The sequence below is a fragment of the Pteronotus mesoamericanus genome, unplaced genomic scaffold, assembly GCF_021234165.1.
Source record: "Pteronotus mesoamericanus isolate MK-2021 breed Mesoamerican mustached bat unplaced genomic scaffold, CSHL_Meso_final scaffold_85, whole genome shotgun sequence".
Classification (NCBI taxonomy): domain Eukaryota; kingdom Metazoa; phylum Chordata; class Mammalia; order Chiroptera; family Mormoopidae; genus Pteronotus; species Pteronotus mesoamericanus.
Window position 1 is genome coordinate 48,967,864 of NW_026555329.1, and position 19,046 is coordinate 48,986,909.

A 19,046-nucleotide genomic window follows, 5' to 3' on the forward strand; every position below is an offset into this window, starting at 1 on the left:
ACCATTTGATTTTGAAGATTCCAATCAAAGGATCATTTGTTTTTGAAACGCCAAATTATTTTGAAGAATCCTGTTGTGAATTCAACTGCTTCATATCCAAATGAAATCATTCTCAAGAGTACCCATACTAAGAAAGTATTAGAAGACTCTATTTACTTTTCTTGTTATTACATATATAATCTGGCACCAAGCCAGATGACTACTTATTTTTTAACACTAATATACTGAATTGGCTTTGGTAGAATATATATTAGTTTAAATCCTGTGCCAACCTAATTTGTATAAGCTGAACTTACAAAACAAATGATATTTATAAATTCAAATAAATTTATACTAGGTGGGAATATAGGTTTTATGTTTTTCTGTAAAGTACTACTTAAAATACATCACGCACACTTTGGAGCATAAACAGAATCAACATCTGTAAACAAGCAGGATTTATAGCACCAACATTTAGCCATAACACAAAGGGTGATTCCATGGTAGTACTTATACCAGCCTCTCAAAATCATTGTTTTCATTTACTTTCAAAGCACTTTCATTGGCATATTTTTTTCCCTTGTCTTTAAGATAGTATTTAGTCAAGTCAAAGAAAACAGTATGGTAAAAGAAGTATTATTTGAACACAGTTTTTTGTTATCCTGAATACAATGTTTTTGTCTTCCTTTTTTGGGTGAGCTCAACAACTTGAGCTACAGTGCATAACTGGAAAGAAAAGTCAATCTTATTAACTAATCATATACTATTGAAAGTAAAAGAAAAATTTCAAGCTACTTCTGGCATATTGAGCAATCATTATTTCTCATTTAGTTAACAGACTTTTTTAGATTAATTACAATCTTATTACTTTCACTAACTCAGAATGTGAAATTTAATTTGAAATATCGGGTATACTCAACCATACATATCTTAAAGGATACGTTTTGTATTTCTAAATAAATTTTGACATTCAAAGTTAACTACAGCAATTCACAATAAGCACAAAAACATGAGTTTTACCAGAGTTCATGAAATTTAGTATTGACTATTGAAAAACAAGTTTCCCTTAAATACATACACATGTACATTAACCATGAAATCTGAAACTGATTATTTCAGTGCAAAAACCTCAGTATGAGGTAATTTTAATGTAAAAAACAACTTGAAAAAAATTCCACACAGTGGCTCTTAAAAAATGATAATTTACATGATAATTTCTGGCTGGTAAGACAACATGGACTAAATCTTCTTAGCTATTTAAACTCAATCTTGCCTTGTTTGGGCATATATTTCTCCTTAATCATTTGTTTCTGATTCAGAAACAGAAAGACATTTATCAATATGGAAAGGGAAAGTTCCCACAGCCAACTAATGATTTATATTTTCAAAGAAAATCTGTGGCTAGGATTTAGATCGAAATTAGACACCGAAGGCTTAAAACCATTCTATGAGACTACCAGCAGAGGGTTAATTTTCATTTTTTTCTATATAATTTCAGACTTGTAGTGCAGCATCTCCTTAATGGAAAGGCAAGGACCCTTTACAAAAGTTGGCCTAGATAAAATATAAGCTCTCTTACAAGTGCAAACCCTTTCACAAAGGCGTTTCAGGTCAGTATCGAATATTATATTGTTCCTTGCTTAAATAGAAAAATTAGTAAATGAATTCTAAATTTAAAAAAGTAAAAGTGAACTCTCACAGTTAAATATATTTAACACCAAAGCCCAAGTCCACAAGAAAGATATAAAAATTCTATTGAATATTTTGGCAATGGTGATTTTTGTACTGTGCTAATCAAGTTATATTATACACTTTTGGGGAAATCTCTCCCCCAATGTCTGATGTTGCCAAATGAGCAAGAACAAGGAAAAAAATACCTTTAATTTCAAAAAAGTTCAGGAAATTTCAGATGATCAAAGACAAAACTGAACAGAAAATGGCTTTCTGTAACAGATAACAATTTAGTTAGAAAAAAGAATATCACAAAACAACTAAACCAATCTATTTCTGTGATACATTTAACTTGTTAACCATCAAAGTGCAATCTACAGCTTTCTACATATCTTAAAGTTTCTCACTGCAATGGTTTAAAGTCAACACTGAAAAGATGAAAAAAAATACATGGCAAATTATGCTTCATCTTTTACAATGACACTAAAGAAGTAAAGGTACCTTTCAATGGTATCTGAGTGCTAAATGCTAAAGAAACAGTGGTTTCTGCTATGACAAAAGGCAGTCTGCATGAAACTTTTAACCTTTCTATACAAGAATAAATTTTAAAATTCAGGAGCAGGAAAAACCCCCCAGCAAACTCTGTCAATCTTTGCATTTTTTCTATGCAAATCAGGTTTTAAGTACTGAGTTCATGGTAGTATTTCTGATTAGTGTAAGCAACTAGTTTAGGAGTTTGGACTGAAAGGGCCTTTTGCTTTTATATTAACTTAAAAGTAATATGGGATCCTCTAGCTCATAGAAAGGAACAGAGCTGGCTTGACTTTCTCCAGAATCTGAGTCATATGGAGCATCAGGGAGCTCTGCAAAACCATATGCCATTTGTTCATCTTCTATATCTGATCGAATGTAGCAAGAAGGGTTGGAATATTCCTCATCTTCTATACTGTTGAAATCTTGAGGAATATATAACATCCCTGGGTAGTTCCTACTAACCAAGTCACTTGTAGTTTTTAGGGATATTTTTCTAAATGCCATCAGATGCATGTGTGAAAATTTTGAATACTTGAAACGTTTAAAGCCCAGGGACTCTATAGCAATCTTCCAACTTTTCATCATCACAGCATGACGGTTCTGATGGGAGGAGTCAGGTGTGATGATAAGCAATAAACCATTTAACACTAACAGTTCATGGGCTTTCTTGCAGCAAATCCATCTCTGGTAAGGTGATGGAAAATAAGAAAGAAGGAGAGAGAAAACAACCACATGAAAAAGTTCTCCAGGAAGATAATCAATAGGGTTTTTCAGCTGCTTCAAAAAGGCATCTATAGCATCCTGTGCAAGCTGGAGTGGTTGCTGAAGCTGCAAGTTCAGGAAGTCACATTTATATACACTCTGAAGAAAGGAAGAAACAAGGCATATTAGAATTTCAAGACTACTTCCATCTTATTACATAGAGTTTACACCAAACTATTTCACAGCATTTCTATATAATTCAAGCTTTAATTATGCACTTTTCCTTTCTAAGTTGTTCCATCTGCACAGACTTATTCAACCAAAACTTTTAGTCACAAAAATCTCACAGGGTAATTCTGCCTAGAGAATTTCTAGTTGTTATTTAAAAACATATGTTTCTGTCTAACAGTTAATTTGAAATTAGAAATATAATAAGGGCTTATTTGAAATTTAATTTAGGTAAGAGTTTTAACAGGAATGATTTTTTTTAGTTTAAATAATTAATAAAAATTCAATTACAGTTGACATACAATATTGTATTAGTTTCAGGTGATTAGACATTATATCTTACTAAACAATCACAGTGATGAATCTGGTACCCATTGGACACCATACATTTTTATTAAAATACACTGACTATAATCCATATGCTATACTTAACAACATTTCAGGGATTATTCTGTAACTACCAATTCATACTACATTAAAAAAAAATCCTCATCTAAAGACATGCTTATTGAGAGGGGAAGGGAGGGAAAGAGAAGGAGAGAAACAGCAATGTGAGACAGGAACATCCATCATTTGCCTCTCATATGTGCTCAGACTGCAAATGAAACCAACCCAGGTATGCGGCCTGACCATGAATCAAACCAGTGCCTGGTTTATGAGATGAGGCTCCAACCAATTGAGCCACACTGGTCAGGTCCAATTTGTACTTCTTAATTCCTTCACTTTTCACTCTTCCCCTAAGACTCCCTCCCATCTGGTAAGCATCAAAATGTTCTCTGTATCTATGAGTGTGTTTCAGTTCTGCTTGTTCATTTATTGTTTTTTAGATTACACACATTAAGTGAAATCATATGACATTTGTCTTCCCCTGTCTTATTTCACTCAGTGGAATACCCTCTAGGTCCACCCATGTTGTTACTGATGGCAAGGTTTCATTCTTTTCCATGGCTGAGTCATATTCCATTGTATATACAATGGGGCAAAAGTAGATTTATAGTTGTTTATATGGGAAATAATACAAAAATAAATAATACCAGAATAAATGCTGTTTCATGTACTCACAACTGTAAATCTACCTTTGCCCCAGCCTTTATATGAACCACTTCTTTATCCAGTCATCTACTGATGGACACTTAGGTTGCTTTTTAATCTTGGCTATTGTAAATAATGCTGCAATAAACATATGGGTGTACAATATTTGTCTTTTCAGTTTAGTGTTTTGGGTTTCTTTGGATCAATACTCAGAATTGGAATTGCTGAGTCCTTCTCTGTCTCTTGTTATATAGCTTTCGTTTTAAGGTATATTTTGTCTGGTATAAGTATTGCTACCCCAGTTTTTCAACTGTTTGTTTCCATTTTCATCAAATATATTTTTCTACCTCTTTACTTTCAGTCTGTGTTCTTTTGATCTGAAGTGAGTCTCTCGTAGATAGCATATATAAGGGTCTTGTTTTCTTATCCATTCAGTTCTCACATGTCTTTTGACAAGAGCATTTAATGCATTTGCATTTAAAGTAATAGTTGATCATTTATGTATGTATTTATGACCATTTTATTATTCATATATTTGATCTCTTCATCCTCCTCCTCCTCCTCCTCTTATTCTTCCTCCTCTTCTTCTTCTAGAGGACCCTTTAACACTTTTTTTGTCCTAGTTTGGTGGTATTAAACTCCTTTAGTTTTTTCTTGTGTGGGAAACAGGGGCCTACCTCACAGAGCAGGCCTTTTTTCAGCAGGGCTCCAGTGCTGCTGTGTCTGCCCTTTGTGTTGCTATTGGAGGTAGTTGGATGGTGCTTCAATGTGGTCTGAAGCTGTCTACTGGGTGTGCTGGTTCTGGGGCCTCCTGGGAGGTGCAGGCCAAGGTTAGCTGCCACCCAGCATAAGCTACAAAGAGATCTGCAGATGGCTGCTACCTGTGCTGGGTTTGGACATGTCTGGGAGAGGCCAAACTGGGAAGCAATGCTGGCTGCCACTAATGTTGGGCCTGGGGCCAGTTAGTAAGAGATATGGGGCACACTGAGGACAGATGCTGCTTATTTGAGAGATTTTAGTAAAGCCTGAAGCATGAGCCAAGACAGGCCATCTGAAACAGCCACTGAAAAGAAATTGGGTGGGCCCACAAGGTGTAGGGTCTCAGGAAATCAGTAGGGCTGGACAAACAGTACTACCCCGGTTGGTGGAGACTCAGATACGGCACCTGCCTGCCTGCTCTGCTTGGGGAGAGCTCAGAAATGTAACAATGGCCACTGCTAGCATTCTGGGAGAAAGCTTCCCCTCCTGCGCTTACCCTGATACCTGACAATTTAGTTTCTCCCTGAAGGTCCTTGGATATCTTTTATACTGCTGCCTCAGAGCTCAGAGTGAGTGAGTGAGTACAAGTCAGCCTACGTGGCATCCTTTAAAGAGGAACACTCGGGACTCCAGTTTCCCTCCATCTCACTCAGCCACAAGCCCAATGATTTTTTCAGCCAGAATTTACGGAAACTTCTCTTCCTTGCTCTAGAACCCTTGGCTTGGGAGCCTGGTGTCAGGCTTGGACCCACTGATCCACAGGTGGGACTTCCACAGCAAATATATCCCCCTCGGTTTTATTTGGCACACACGGGTGTGGAACCAGCCTGTTCCAAGTCTCCACCCCTCCTACCTCAATGTAGCTTCTTTTTTATATCCTTAGTTGTAGGACTTCTGTTCAGCTGAATGTCAGGAGGTTGTGGATGGTGGTTGTTCTGTGATTTAGTTGTAATTTTGACAGGCTTATGGAAAGATTTAAGGACTACTTTTATCTATACTGCCATCTTTTTTTCTTTTCTTTCTTTTTTAAACTTACTTTAATTTTATTGTTTTAGGTAATATCTTTTAAAATGACAGCTTTTTTCATAATGTGAAAATTTTATTGTTGTCCCCATTTCCCTCCCATTATTCTCCTTGGCCCTACCCCCCCCATTGTATTTGTCCACGGGTCCTTCATACATGTTCCTTGATGAATGACCTTTCTTCTTCTTTGCCCTGTTATCTCCCTTTCTCTCCCCTGTTTACTGTCAGTTTGTTCTTTATTTCCATGTCTCTGGTTCTATTTTGCTCGCTTGTTTGTTTTATTGATTAGGTTCCACTTGTAGGTGAGATCATATGGTATTTGTGTTTCACTTGCCTGGCTTACAAATCAACAAACAGCAAGGCGAGGGTGTGGAGAAAAGGGAACACTAGTACATTATTGGTGGGAATGCAGGCTGGTGTAGCCACTGTGTAAAATAGTATGGAATTTCTTTAGAAAACTAAAACTGGAACTGCCCTTTGACCCAGCAATTTCACTGCTGGGATTATACCCTAAGAATCCTGAAATACCAATTCAAAAGAACCTCAGCACCTCAATGTTCATAGTGCAATTTATAATACCCAAACGCTGGAAACAGTCTAAGTGCCCATCAGTACATGAGTGGATCAAAAAACTGTGGTACATTTTCACAATGGACTGCTAGCAGCAGAAGGGAAGAAAGAACTCCTACTCTTCACGGCAGCATGGACAGAACTGCAGAGCATTATGCTAAGTGATAAACTGCCATCTTGACTGGACCCCCAGGAATGATGTATTTCTAAATTCAGCCATCTTTATCATATACACTTCAACACAGGCTAATATAAATACAACTTTAAATAAGAAATAAAGATGAATTAAAGAAGTCAAAGAGGATAATAGAAGAGGCATTATAAATTTGTAAAAACAGAATACTAAAACTTTTTAAGGCCATGAAAAATAACTTTTATTTTTAAAAAATTTTCTTTAGCAAGACAGGTAGATTTATTAATGAATTTTCTAGTTCTATATTAGGTTTGTTTACAGAAACTATTATGGATTGCTCAGAATCAGACTCTAGAGGTCCCATGCTTGAAGATACATTTATTCATTTTTGTTTCATCCTCTCCACACCCCTACAATAAAATTTAATTGTACTGATGTCTGTATGCAAGTACCTCTCACATCTTCCATAGTTTTCGTAGGTGTTGTGATACCTTTCCAGTGGTACCCTTTAACCCATCTTTATTTGGTCATTTATTTGCTGCAGCTGTATCTGGAGGTAGCTATTCCTATTTTTCATTAAAAAAGACCTGTGAAACTCATACTCAATTTTTGGTGAAGTTTTGAATCTTCCTACTGGTGAGTATCTTTGATATCTCCCTGATTAATCAGGAGATATCCCTGATTGGTCATGAAATCTCACTGATGGGCCATGACATCTCTCTGATAGGACATGAGATCTCTTTGAATGATGATGAGAGCTTAGTGGCCACAAGATCCCTGTGATTGGCCACCAGATCTGTCAGGGTGGCTACAAGATCCCTCTGGATGGCTTTGAGATCTTTCTGGGGGGCTATGAGATCTCCCTGATTGACCAGAAGATCTATTTGGTCTCAAGATCTCTCTGGCTGAAAATGAGATCTCTCTAAAACGACCTCTACATGTCTCTGAATAGTGTCGATTTTCTTCCAGCTGGTTTTGAGATCCTTTTAACTGAAACTGGTTCTCTTTTGATTAGCTTTGATTCCTCTCAGTTTGGGCCTTAGGATACTCACTGTTCTGCTACTGTTTAGTTAAAAACTCCCTATTTAAAGGGTTTTGTTGAGACTTCAATCTGGAAGGTCTGGTGTTTTGTTTTGTTTTTTTAATTTCTTTCCTCAGTGTTGTTCCTGGATATTGAGGATTCAGCATTTGATTGCTGTACTGAAACCGAGTTCTTTTCTCTCTCATTCTGTGCCTCATTCCTATTTTCCTCAAAGTTTGGATATTCTAAGGATTATAATGTCATCACTTATTGATATGATCATGTGATTTTCTTCTTTAGTCTGCTGATGTGGTGGATTACATTAATTGACTTTTTAATCACCTGCTTTATTAGAACACAAGTCAAGCATCCTGCTTTCTTGATTTCTTCAAATACAGTTGCTGAATTCTATATGGGAGCCCAATAAAGATATGAATACTCCATAAAAAACAACTTTTAAACCATTAACTTTAATGCTAATAATAATTTTAACATTACTTTTATTAAAAAGTTAAGTCCTGGTTTGAAACACTACATATTAAATTTAACTTAGATAAATGATTATGGGAAACATTACAGCTGAAGGAATGAACAGCAGCACATAATTTGCTGAATATTAAAACTCTGTGGGAATGATCTAGAATAAGAAAGCAGTTTTAAAATTAGAATTAGTTGCTTTTATCATGCAACAATAGCTATTAATTAATAAACGAAGATATGAGTTAAGTCCTTATATTATTGTTAGTGGGTTGACAAGCTGGTCACATAATCATCTGAACTACCTATGACAGAAAGTGATACATAAAGCTCTATTACATGGGAAAAAATACTTGATCTTCTTTCCTTTACTTTTTTGGATAGCTTTATTAAAGTTTAACTGGCATATAAACTGAAGTAGAGCTGATACATCAACATTATTTAAAGTGTACACTTTTGATAAATTCTGACATTTACACACTTGTGAAACCACTGCCACAATCAAATTAATGAACACATGCAACACCCCAAAAACTTTCCTTGTGTCCCTGATAATCCCTTCCTTGCACCCTCCTTGCTCTTCCCCTGCTACTAGGCAATCATTGATAAGGATAGGCAATTCCTATCCTTATAGATTAATTTGATTTTCTAGAATTTTAAATAAATGGAGTAATACAGAATAATAGACCTATTTTGCTCAGCTTCTTTTACACAGCACAATTTTGTTGAGATTCATCTATTTTTTTCCCCATGTATTGACAGTTTATTCCTTTTTCATTGCAGAGGTACACTACTGGATCAAGAATATACCACAGTATTTTTGTCCATACACCTGCTTATGAATGTCTGGATTGTTTCTAGTTTTTTGGCTATTACAACTCAAGCTGCTATGAATATTCCTCTTGTGTTTGAAGTGGACATGATTTCATTTATCTTGGGTAAATATCCAGAAATGGGATGGCTAGATTGAATAGTAGATGTATATTTAACTGTTAAACTCCAAAATTGTTTTCAAAAGCAGTAATGCAGTTTAATATTCCCACCATAAGTATCAGAAGTAAAAGAAAGTTCCAGTTTTCTAAATCCTCAACACTTGGTATTGCGGTCCCATTCTCCCCCAGTTTTAGTTACTGTAGTATGTGTCTAGTGATTTAGTGTGGTGTTTTAAAAAAGATTGATTGATTGATTGATTGATTGATTGATTTTCAGAGAGAGTAGAAGGGAGGGAGCAAGAAAGGGAGAGAAATATCAATGTGTGGTTGCCTCTTGCACATCCCTTACTGGGGACCTGGCCTGCAATCCTGGCATGTGCCCTGACTGGGAATCAAACCAGCGACCTTTTGGTTCGCAGGCCTGCGGTCAACCCACTGAGATTTACTGTGGTTTTAATTTGCATTTTCCTAATAAGTAGTGCTGTTTATCTTCTTTACATGTACTTATTTCCTATCTGGATATCTTCTTTGGTAAAGTATCTGTTCAAATTCTTTGACCATTAAAAAATATTTGGGTTGCTTTAAATTAAAAAAATACACACATACAAATCTGTTTTCTTATTTCTGAGTTTTGACAATTATTTATTCTGGATGAAAGTACATAATCAGATAATATGACTTGAAAATATTTTTTCTTAGATTGTGGCTTGTCTGTTCATTCTCTTAATGATATCTTTTAAAGACTACAAGTTTTTTAAAAAACATTTTGGATGAAAGCCAATTTGTCAAGTTGTTCTTTCATGGACTATTTAAATGTCATATCTAAGAAATCTTTTCCTAATCCAACATCACAAAGATTTTCTTTGATGTTTTCTTCTAGAAGTTTTATAACTTTAGGTTTCTTCTCATTTATGTCTACAATCCATGTGAGTTTATTTTTGTGAATGAAGTTTTTTTCCTTTTGTAGATGGATATCTAATCGTTCCAATCACCATTTGCTGAAAAGACTATGCTTTCCATCTTGATTGAAAATCGATAGTCCTTAAATTTGGTCCTACTTGTGAATCCTCTATTTTATTGATAAGATAAATCTTGGTTATTATAGCTTTAAAATAAAAATTGAAACCAGACATTGTTACTCTTTAACACTGTCCTTTTAAATAAGTTGTTTTAAGTATTCTAGGGCCTCAGAATTTCTACACAAATTTTAGAATCAGTTTTCCAAATTCTACAAAAAAGCCTGGTAGAATTTTGGTCAGGACAGTGCTGACTCTATAAATCAATTTTGGGAAAATTTACATTCACAATATCAAGTTTTTCCACCAATAAACATGGAATATCCCCCCAGTTATTTAGGTCTTCTTTAATTTCTCTCAATAACTTACAGTTTTCAGTATACAGGTTTTTTTCCCACATCTTTTGTCAGATTTATATGAAATATACATTTCATATACATTTCATATAAATACATGGTTATACAGTAAATACATATTTCATATTTTTCTTTATTTTACTTTTTACTTAAAATTATTGGGATAACATTGGTTAATAAAATTATATAGGCTCAAAGTGTACAATTCTATTATAATATTCCATATTTTTTATGCTATTGTAAATAATACTGTTTTTAATTTCTAATTAACTGTGGCTAGTATATGTAAAGCTACTGATTAAAAAAAAAAGATTTTATTTATTTATTTATTTTCAGAGAGGGGAAGGGAAGGAGACAGAGAGGGAGAGAAACATCTCTGTGTGAGAGAAACAGTTGCCTCTCACACGCCTCCAACCAGGGACCTGGCCTGCAACCTGCATGTGCCCTGACTGGGAATTGAACTGGTGACCTTATGATTTGCAGGCCAGCACTCAATCCACTGAGCCACACCACTCAGGGCTAAAACTATTGATTTTTGTATATTCGTGCTGTATTTTGCAATCTTGCTAGACTCACTTACTACCTATAGCAGTCTGCAGGTTCCAAGGAATAATCTAAGAAATTATTAATGTCATCTGTGAATAAGATAAGAATAAGAATAAGATGGAATTTTACTGCCTTCCAATTTGGATATAGGTTATTGCTTTTTTTTTGCTTTATTGTACTGGCTAGAACCTAGAACACACTGAATAAAAGTAGTCAGAGTAAATATCTTAGTTTTTGTTCTAGTTCTTGTGGTGATAGCATTTTTGTTTCAGTATTAAGTATGATGTTAGCTGTAGGTTTTACAAGATATCCTTGTCAAGTTGAGGAAACTGCCTTCAATTCCTCCTGAGTTTTTATTAGGAAAAAATGTTTGGACTTTTGCCAATGCTTGTCTGTAACTACTGAGATGGCATTTTTAAGAGTATTACTCAGGTGAAAAGATTGAGTATTTTTTGAACATTAAACCAATCTTACAATGCTAGAATAAAGCAAACCTTAGTCATGATGTATTATCCCCTTTGAAATATTATTGAATGCAATATACTAAAAACTTGTACAAACATTTGTGTCTGCATTCATGAGGTATATGGTACACAGATTTTAGTTATGTAATGTTTCTGTCTAGATGGAAAATATTCCATCCATTTCAGTTTTGTGGATGAGTCTGTGTATTCTTTAACTATTTTGTAGATTTTACCAGTGAAGGCATTAGGTCTGGAATTTTATTTTGTGTGTGAGAAAGTTTTTAATTGCCAATTTAAATTTCTTTACGACATTAAGGATTATTCAGGTTATCTATTTCTTTATGACTGATGATCTTGGTATGTGTCTTCCAAGAAATTTGTAAATATCACTTAAGTTGTGAATTTATTGGCATAAAGTTGTTCATACTACTTCCTTATTATTCTTTTAATATTGACATAATCTGTTATGATGCCTTCTCTTTATTTTCAAATCAGTATAGCTAGAGGTTTATCAATTTCAAATTATTAAAGTTACAAATTATTACCTCTTCTACAATTTTTTGGAATAGTTTGAGAAGGATAGTACTAAACCTCTGAATGTTTGGTAGAATTCACTAGTGAAGTAATATGGTCCTGGATTTATTTATGGGGAGGTTTTGATGGCTGTTTCAATTTAGATTTTCTGGTTCTCATGATTCAGTCTAGGAAGGTTACATATTTCTAAGAACTTGTTCATTTTCCTTAGGTTATTAAATATGGTGGTATATAGCCTTTCATAGTGTTCTTGTATAGACCTCTGTATTTCTGCAGTGTCCATTGTAACCTCTCCTCTTTCACTTCTGATTTAGTTTGAGTATTTTCTCTTTCTTCCTTCGTGAGTCTAGCCAGATGTTTGTCAATTTGTTTTTTTCAAAGAATCTGCTCTTTATTGTTATAATTTTTCTCTTACTGCTGCATCCCCAAGATTTTGACATATCATATTATCATTCTCATTTGTCTCTATATAACTTTTGGTTTATTTTACTTCTTCTTTGATCCAGTTTATTAACTTGTTTAATCTCCACATGTTTGAGTTTTGTCCAACTTTATCTTTTTTGCAGTTGATTTCCAATGTTAAAACATTGTTGTTGGAGCATATGCTTGATATGATTTCAATCTTAAATTTGTTGAGGCTAACTTTTGTGCCCCAACATGTGGTCTATTCTTAAGAATGTTCCATATGTACTAGAAAAGAATGAATATTCTGGTGTTCTGGGATAAAAATTTCTGCACATATAGATCATATCCATTCAGTGTAATGTGTCATTTAAGGCCAGCATTCCTTATTGATTTTCTCTTAGTATGATCTATCCATTGCTGTCAATGGGGTATTTAGGTCCTTTAGCATAAGTGTTCTTTTGTCAGTTTCTCCCTTTAGGTTTGTTAGTAATTGTTTTATATATTTTGGTGCTTCCAGTTTGGGTGCATATATACTGATAAGTGTTACATCTTCTTGACGCACTGTCCAATTTATCAGCATAAAAGTCTCTCTTACAATTTTTATCTTGAGATCTATTTTGTCAGGTGTAAGTACAGTGACACACACTGTCCTCTGGATGCCATTTCTAGGAGTATCATTTTCCACTCCTTCACTCTGAGTCTGTGTTTGTAGCTGAGATGTGTATCCTGAAGGCAACACATAGTTTGGTTTCTTTTTTAATCCATCTGCTACTACTACTCTGTGTCTTTTGATTTGTTGAGTTCAATCCATTTAGGGGCAGGGTGATTACTGATATATGGAGGTTTCCTATAGCCAGTTTATCTTCTGTTTTCGGATTGTTCTCTGTTTCCATTATTTATCTTTCCTTGTGCTTCTGTATCCTATTTTAGTTTGCTGGTATTTTATGATTTTATTCCCTCAGTTTCCTCTTTTTTTATGGTATGTGTCTCAGTTCTTGATTTTTGTTTTGTGGTTACCATTAGGTTTATGCAAAAGAAGTTTCCTATGTACAAATGTCTTTTTTCTTTTGATTGTATCTTCATTTACCTGTGCAGCTTCAGTCATTTTCCCCTTCCTCTTTTGTTTTTGTTTTCACAAATTATCTCCCCCCTTTTTTTGCCATGCATTCATTTCCAAATTGCATAAGCTGTTTTTCTTCTTTTTAATAAAACCTTTACCTGCTTAGTTTTTGCATTATATTTATTGTTAAGCCCTATCTTGAACAAGGGTTGTAATTTCGTGTTGCTGTCTGTTAGTCATATTGCTCACAGTTTTGTATACTTTTTTTTGTTTCAGGTAAAAGGATATTTTCTGGAATGCAGGTCATGTGATGGTAAATTTCTTCAGCATTTTTATTTTAAATCTGGGAAAGCCTTTATTTCTTCTTCATATCTAAAGTATAAATTGCTGGATATATTACTCTTTGCTTTAAGTTCTCTCAATATTTTGAATATTTCATTTTCCTCTCTCCTATGCTGTTGGGTTTCTCCTGAAAAAATCTGATATGATAATGTAATGGGTTTTCTTAATATGGCAATCTTCTTTTCCCTGGATGCCTTGAGAATTCTCTCTTTGTCATAAACTTCTGAGAGTTTTTGGGGAAGGTCTTTTCAAATTGAGATAATTATCTGTTCTGTTAACTTCTTAGATTCCAAGGTCCAGCTCTTTCTATAAGTCTGTGATGCTGTCATCTACTATTTGTTTGAACAGGCTCTCTGTTCCCTTTTTCCTCTCTTCTTCTTCTGATATACCCTTTATTCTTATGCTGCTCTTTCTTATGTAGTCAGTTCTCATAAAGATCTTTCATGTTTTATTTTTTTACTCTCAACTTTTCCTCTTCTTTCATCTGAGTCATTCGTAGATTTCTATCTTGAGTATCACTAATTCTTTCTTCCATCCCATCTTCTCTATTTTCCTAAGCTCTCTAATTCATTCTTCATCTCATGAGTTCCTCAGCTTTAAAAATTATGTTTGGTTTATTTTCATAGCTTCCATCTTTTGTAAAATACACATTCTGTTTGTTGATTTTATTCCTGAGCTCAATGAACTCTCTTTGTGAGTTTTCTTGTATCACTTGAAGTTTTTGTATCTTTGTTTATTCATAACAGCAAGCAATCTTGAATTCTCTGTCATTTAAATCACAATATTCCACGTCTTTTAGTTTAAGTTTTGGAGATTTTTCATTTTATTTCAGACCTACCTTGTCGCCTTGGTTGTTCATATACACCAAGTAATGCTTGATGTTATTTCTCTGCTTTTTAAAGTACTTGTTGCCTTTTAACAGGTTAAGTAGAGTTCTTTCTTTTGTTTACCAGTAGATGGTGCTACAGTATAATTTTTTTCTCTTACCTGCAGCACTGGGACTTCAGGGATACTGTGGGAGGTGGGCAGGGCGGGGCCGGTGCGGGGGGGGGGGGGTGGGGTGGGGGGGTGGGGGCGGGCGGCGTTGCCTCAGCATGGAAAATGCCCAGTATTCCCTGAGAAGGTGGGATCCTTTCTATAAGTGGTCTACTCAGTCTCAGAGCACCACCTCCGTGGCAGCATGTGGCCGGTAATGGGAATCCAGGTCTATTAGTATCCTGGCCCTGCTTTCCTGCAACTGGAAGTGGTCAGCTGCATTGCACTATCTGAGGTGTCCATGCTCCTTCTACCAGGTTCCACCACAATGGGTGGTGTGTTTTGTGGAGGAAGTGGGCTGTTGCACATCTGTCGCTTTACTCTTTCTACTGAGTCAAGCTCAAATGAGTACAGGCCACTCCACTCCAGTTAAAGTGTTGCTTCTGCCCCTTCACAACTTCCTCCACTGCTGCAAACAGCACACTACAGGAGGGTTAGGCAGACTTGCGAATCTCTGGCTTTGATATTTTTTTCCTTGGGAATGGTGGCTGCTTCACAACAGTACCACCACTTGCACCACTTCCTGGCTGTTGTACCTAGGTTGGGCTTCATTGTGCACCTGCCTCTGGTCTGTCAAGAGGCGGCTGCACCCCTACAGCAGTGATATGGCATCTGCTGGAGCTGCAGCAATTACTGGACTGCTTCTTCAGTTCTCTCCTCTGTCCTCTTGGCCTCCATGCCTCAACTGCTCACTTCTAAAGCCCACCTTCACATGTCTCAATGCAAGGGTCTCTTTGACATTCTGTGTTGAACAGGGAATCCTTTGTTGAATTATAGTCATCCAAGCTGCTGTATCTTCAAGAGAAAAGACTAAAGGTTTTCTCATGCTGCCATGATGCTGATGTCACTCTCAATTTTCCATTCTTTTTTTGAAAGTTTTCTATTTCATTTCATTTAGATCAGAGTTCTGCTCTTATCTTTATTACTTTCTTTCTTGTCCTTTGAATTTATTGTGCCTTTTTTTTTCTAGTTGGAAAGTTGATCTCACTGCATTGAGATTTCCCATTTTTTCTAATAAAGATGTTTAGTACTGAAAAATTTCCACTAAATTACTACTTTACTGATATCTTAGGCAGATTAGTATCTTATATTTTTGTTTATTTTCATTGTAGAATGTAGTCCAATTTTCCTGGCGAGTTCTTCTTTGACTAATGTTCTAATTGTTCTATCAGTTATTGAGAGTGACATTCAAATATCCAACTATAATTTTATGACTGTCTATTTCCCCTTGCTACTTTATCAATTTTTGGTTCATGTATTTTGATGCTGTTATTAGGTGCATAAATGTTTAGGACTGATTTAGAGTCCTGATGAGTTAACTTTTTTATCATTATGAAATGACTATCTGTATTGCTGTTTATATTTTTTGTTCTGACATCCACTTTTTCTGATTATAATATAGCCACACCAGCTTTCTTTTATTCATTGTTCTGCTATTATTTTTGTGTTTATAATGAAGTGAATTTCTTACAGGCAGCATAAATTTGGGTAATTTTTTTTTTATTCAATCTGACAATCTCTGTCTTTTAAATATGGGTATTTAAGCATAGCTATTTAAGGTGATTACTGATACACTTAGGTTTAAATCAATAATTTTGCTATTTATTTTCTATTTGTGCCATCTCTTCATTGTTTCCTTTTTTTGACATCTTTGACATTAGCTGAATTTCTTTATGACTCCATTTTATCTCCTTTGTTGGATCATTCGCTTTAGGATTTATAGTACACACCTTTATATATCATTTGCAAGTATTTTTTCCCATATGGTTGGTTCCCTTTTCATTTTCCTGATGTTTTCTTTAGCTGTGCAGAAGCGTTTTATTTTGATGAGGTCCCAACTGTTTTTCTTTCCTTTATGTCCCCTTGCTGTAGGTGATATATTGGTAAAAATATTGCTGCATGGAGTATGAGATTTTGCTGCCCATGTTCTCATTTAGGATTTCTACAGTGTTGTGACTTACACTTACGTCTTTTATCCACCTTGAATATACTTTCGTGTATGGTGTAAGTTGGTGGTCAAGTTTCAATTTTTTGCATGTAGCTGTCCAGACCTCCCAACACCATTTGTTGAAGAGGCTATTTTTACTCCATTTTATGCTTCTGCCCCCTTTGTCAAATATTAATTGACCACAGAGACATGGGTTCATTTCTGGATTCTCTGTTCTGTTTCATTGATCTGTGTGTCTGTTCTTATGCCAGTACCAGACTATTTCGATTACCATGGACTTGTAGTTGGATATCACATATTGTGATCCCTCCTACTTTGTTTTCCTTTCTCAAAATTGCTGCGGCTATTCAGGGTCATTTATGGTTCCATGTAAATTTTTGAAATGTTTGTTCTATTATGTGTGAAATATGTCATTGCTATTTTAACAGAGATTGCGTTGAATCTCTAAGTTGCTTTGGGTAGTAAGGGCATTTTGATGATGTGAATTATTCCAATCCATGAACACGGTATATGCTTCCATTTGTTTGTGTCTTCCTTAATTTGTTTCTTCAGGGTTGTGTAGTTTTCTGAGTACTGGTGTTTTACCTCCTTGGTAATGTTTATTCCTAGGTACTTCATTTTTCTTGTTGCTATAGCAAAGGGTTTTCTTCCCCCCCAATTTTTGATTCTGATATTTCATTTTTGGTATATAAAAACACCTTCAATTTCTGAATATTGACTTTGTATCCTGCTGTTTTGCCAAATTCACTTATTAGGTGGAGTAGTTTTCTGGAGAAGTCTATGGGGTTTTCCATGTACACTCATGTCATCTGCAAACAATGATAATTTTACTTCCTTCTTTCCAATTTGGGTGCCTTTTATTTCTTTTTCTTGTCTGATCACTGTGGCTAGGACTTCCAATACTATGTTGAATAGAAGTGGTGAGGGCAGACACCCTTGTCTTGTTCCTGATCTTAGTAGGAAAGAATTTAGTTTTTGCCCAATCAGTATGATATTGGCTGTAGATTTCTCATATATAGTCTTTATTATGTTGAGGTATGTTGACTCTATTCCCACAGTGCTGAATGTTTGTATCATAAATGTGTACTGTTCCTTATCAAATGCTTTTTCAGCATCTATTGATATGATCATGTGATTTCTGTCTTTCCTTTTATGTGATGTATTACATTTCTTGATTTGCATATATTGAACCATCCTTGCATCCCTGGGATGAATCCCACTTGATCATGGTGTACAGTCTTTTTAATGTATTGCTGGATATGGTTTGCCAATATTTTGTTGAGGATTTCAGCGTCTGTGTTCATTAATGATACTGGTGGTTTTCTTTCTTTCTTGTGTCTTTGTCTGGTTTGGGGATTAGGATGATGCTGGCTTCATAAAAAGAGTTTGGCAGTCTTCCCTCTTCTTGAATTTTTTGGAATAGTCTGAGAAGGATAGGGATGAGCTCTTCCTTAAATGTTTTATAAAATTCTCCTGAGAAACCATCTGGTCTAGGGCTTTTGTGTACTGGGAGTTTTTTGATTACTGCTTCAATTTCATCAGCTGTTATTGGTCTGTTCAGGTTTTCTGTTTCTTCTTCATTCAGATTTGCTTCAATGTATTAGAGTCTACTTTCAAATACTATTTCACCACTTCTTGTATAAGAACCTTAAAATATTGCATCTCCATTTCTCCCTCCTCATTCTTTGTGCTCCTGTTGTCATACATTTTTAAATATACATTATAAATCACACTATATTATTTTTGTTTAAATGGTTATATTCATTTGCTAGGGCTGCCATAACTAAATACCTCAAACTTGGTGGCTTAAACAACAGAAATGTATTATGTTACAGTTCTAGAGGTTAGAAGTCAGCAGTCTAACTGCTTTAGGGTTGATACGTTTGAGGGCTGTGAGGAAGAATTTGTTCCATGCCCTTCTCCTAGCTTTTGTTTGTTTTCTGGAAATCTTTAGTGCTCTTTAGCTTGTAGATGTATCATCCCACTGCCTTCATCTTTACATCACATTCTTCCTATGTGTTTATTTCTGTGTCAAAATTTCTTCTTTTTATAAGGACACATGGTCATATTGAATTAGGGCCCATCCTAATGATCTAATATTAACTTAATTAACGTTGAAAAGAACCTGTCTCTAAATAAAGTTGCATACTAGGGTTTACAGCTCTTACATATCTTTGTGGGAGGAGTGGATTTAATCCCTAACAATGGTCAATTATCTTAAGATCTTAAATAATGAATGAGTTTATATTTTTTACACCTATGAAGTTATTATTTCCTGT

The 19,046-nt window shown here is 35.1% G+C and overlaps 1 protein-coding gene across 1 annotated transcript in view; it reads right to left on the bottom strand.

Moving 5' to 3' along the window:
* Window positions 1-2,333: 2,333 nt before the first annotated feature.
* Window positions 2,334-19,046, bottom strand: part of BMT2 (base methyltransferase of 25S rRNA 2 homolog) — a 199,318-nt gene continuing 182,605 nt past the window's right edge. The window contains exon 5 of the mRNA XM_054563946.1: window positions 2,334-3,045. Coding sequence (XP_054419921.1) covers window positions 2,416-3,045 — 630 coding nt within the window. The 3' untranslated portion in view covers window positions 2,334-2,415. The remainder of the gene's footprint in view (window positions 3,046-19,046) is intronic.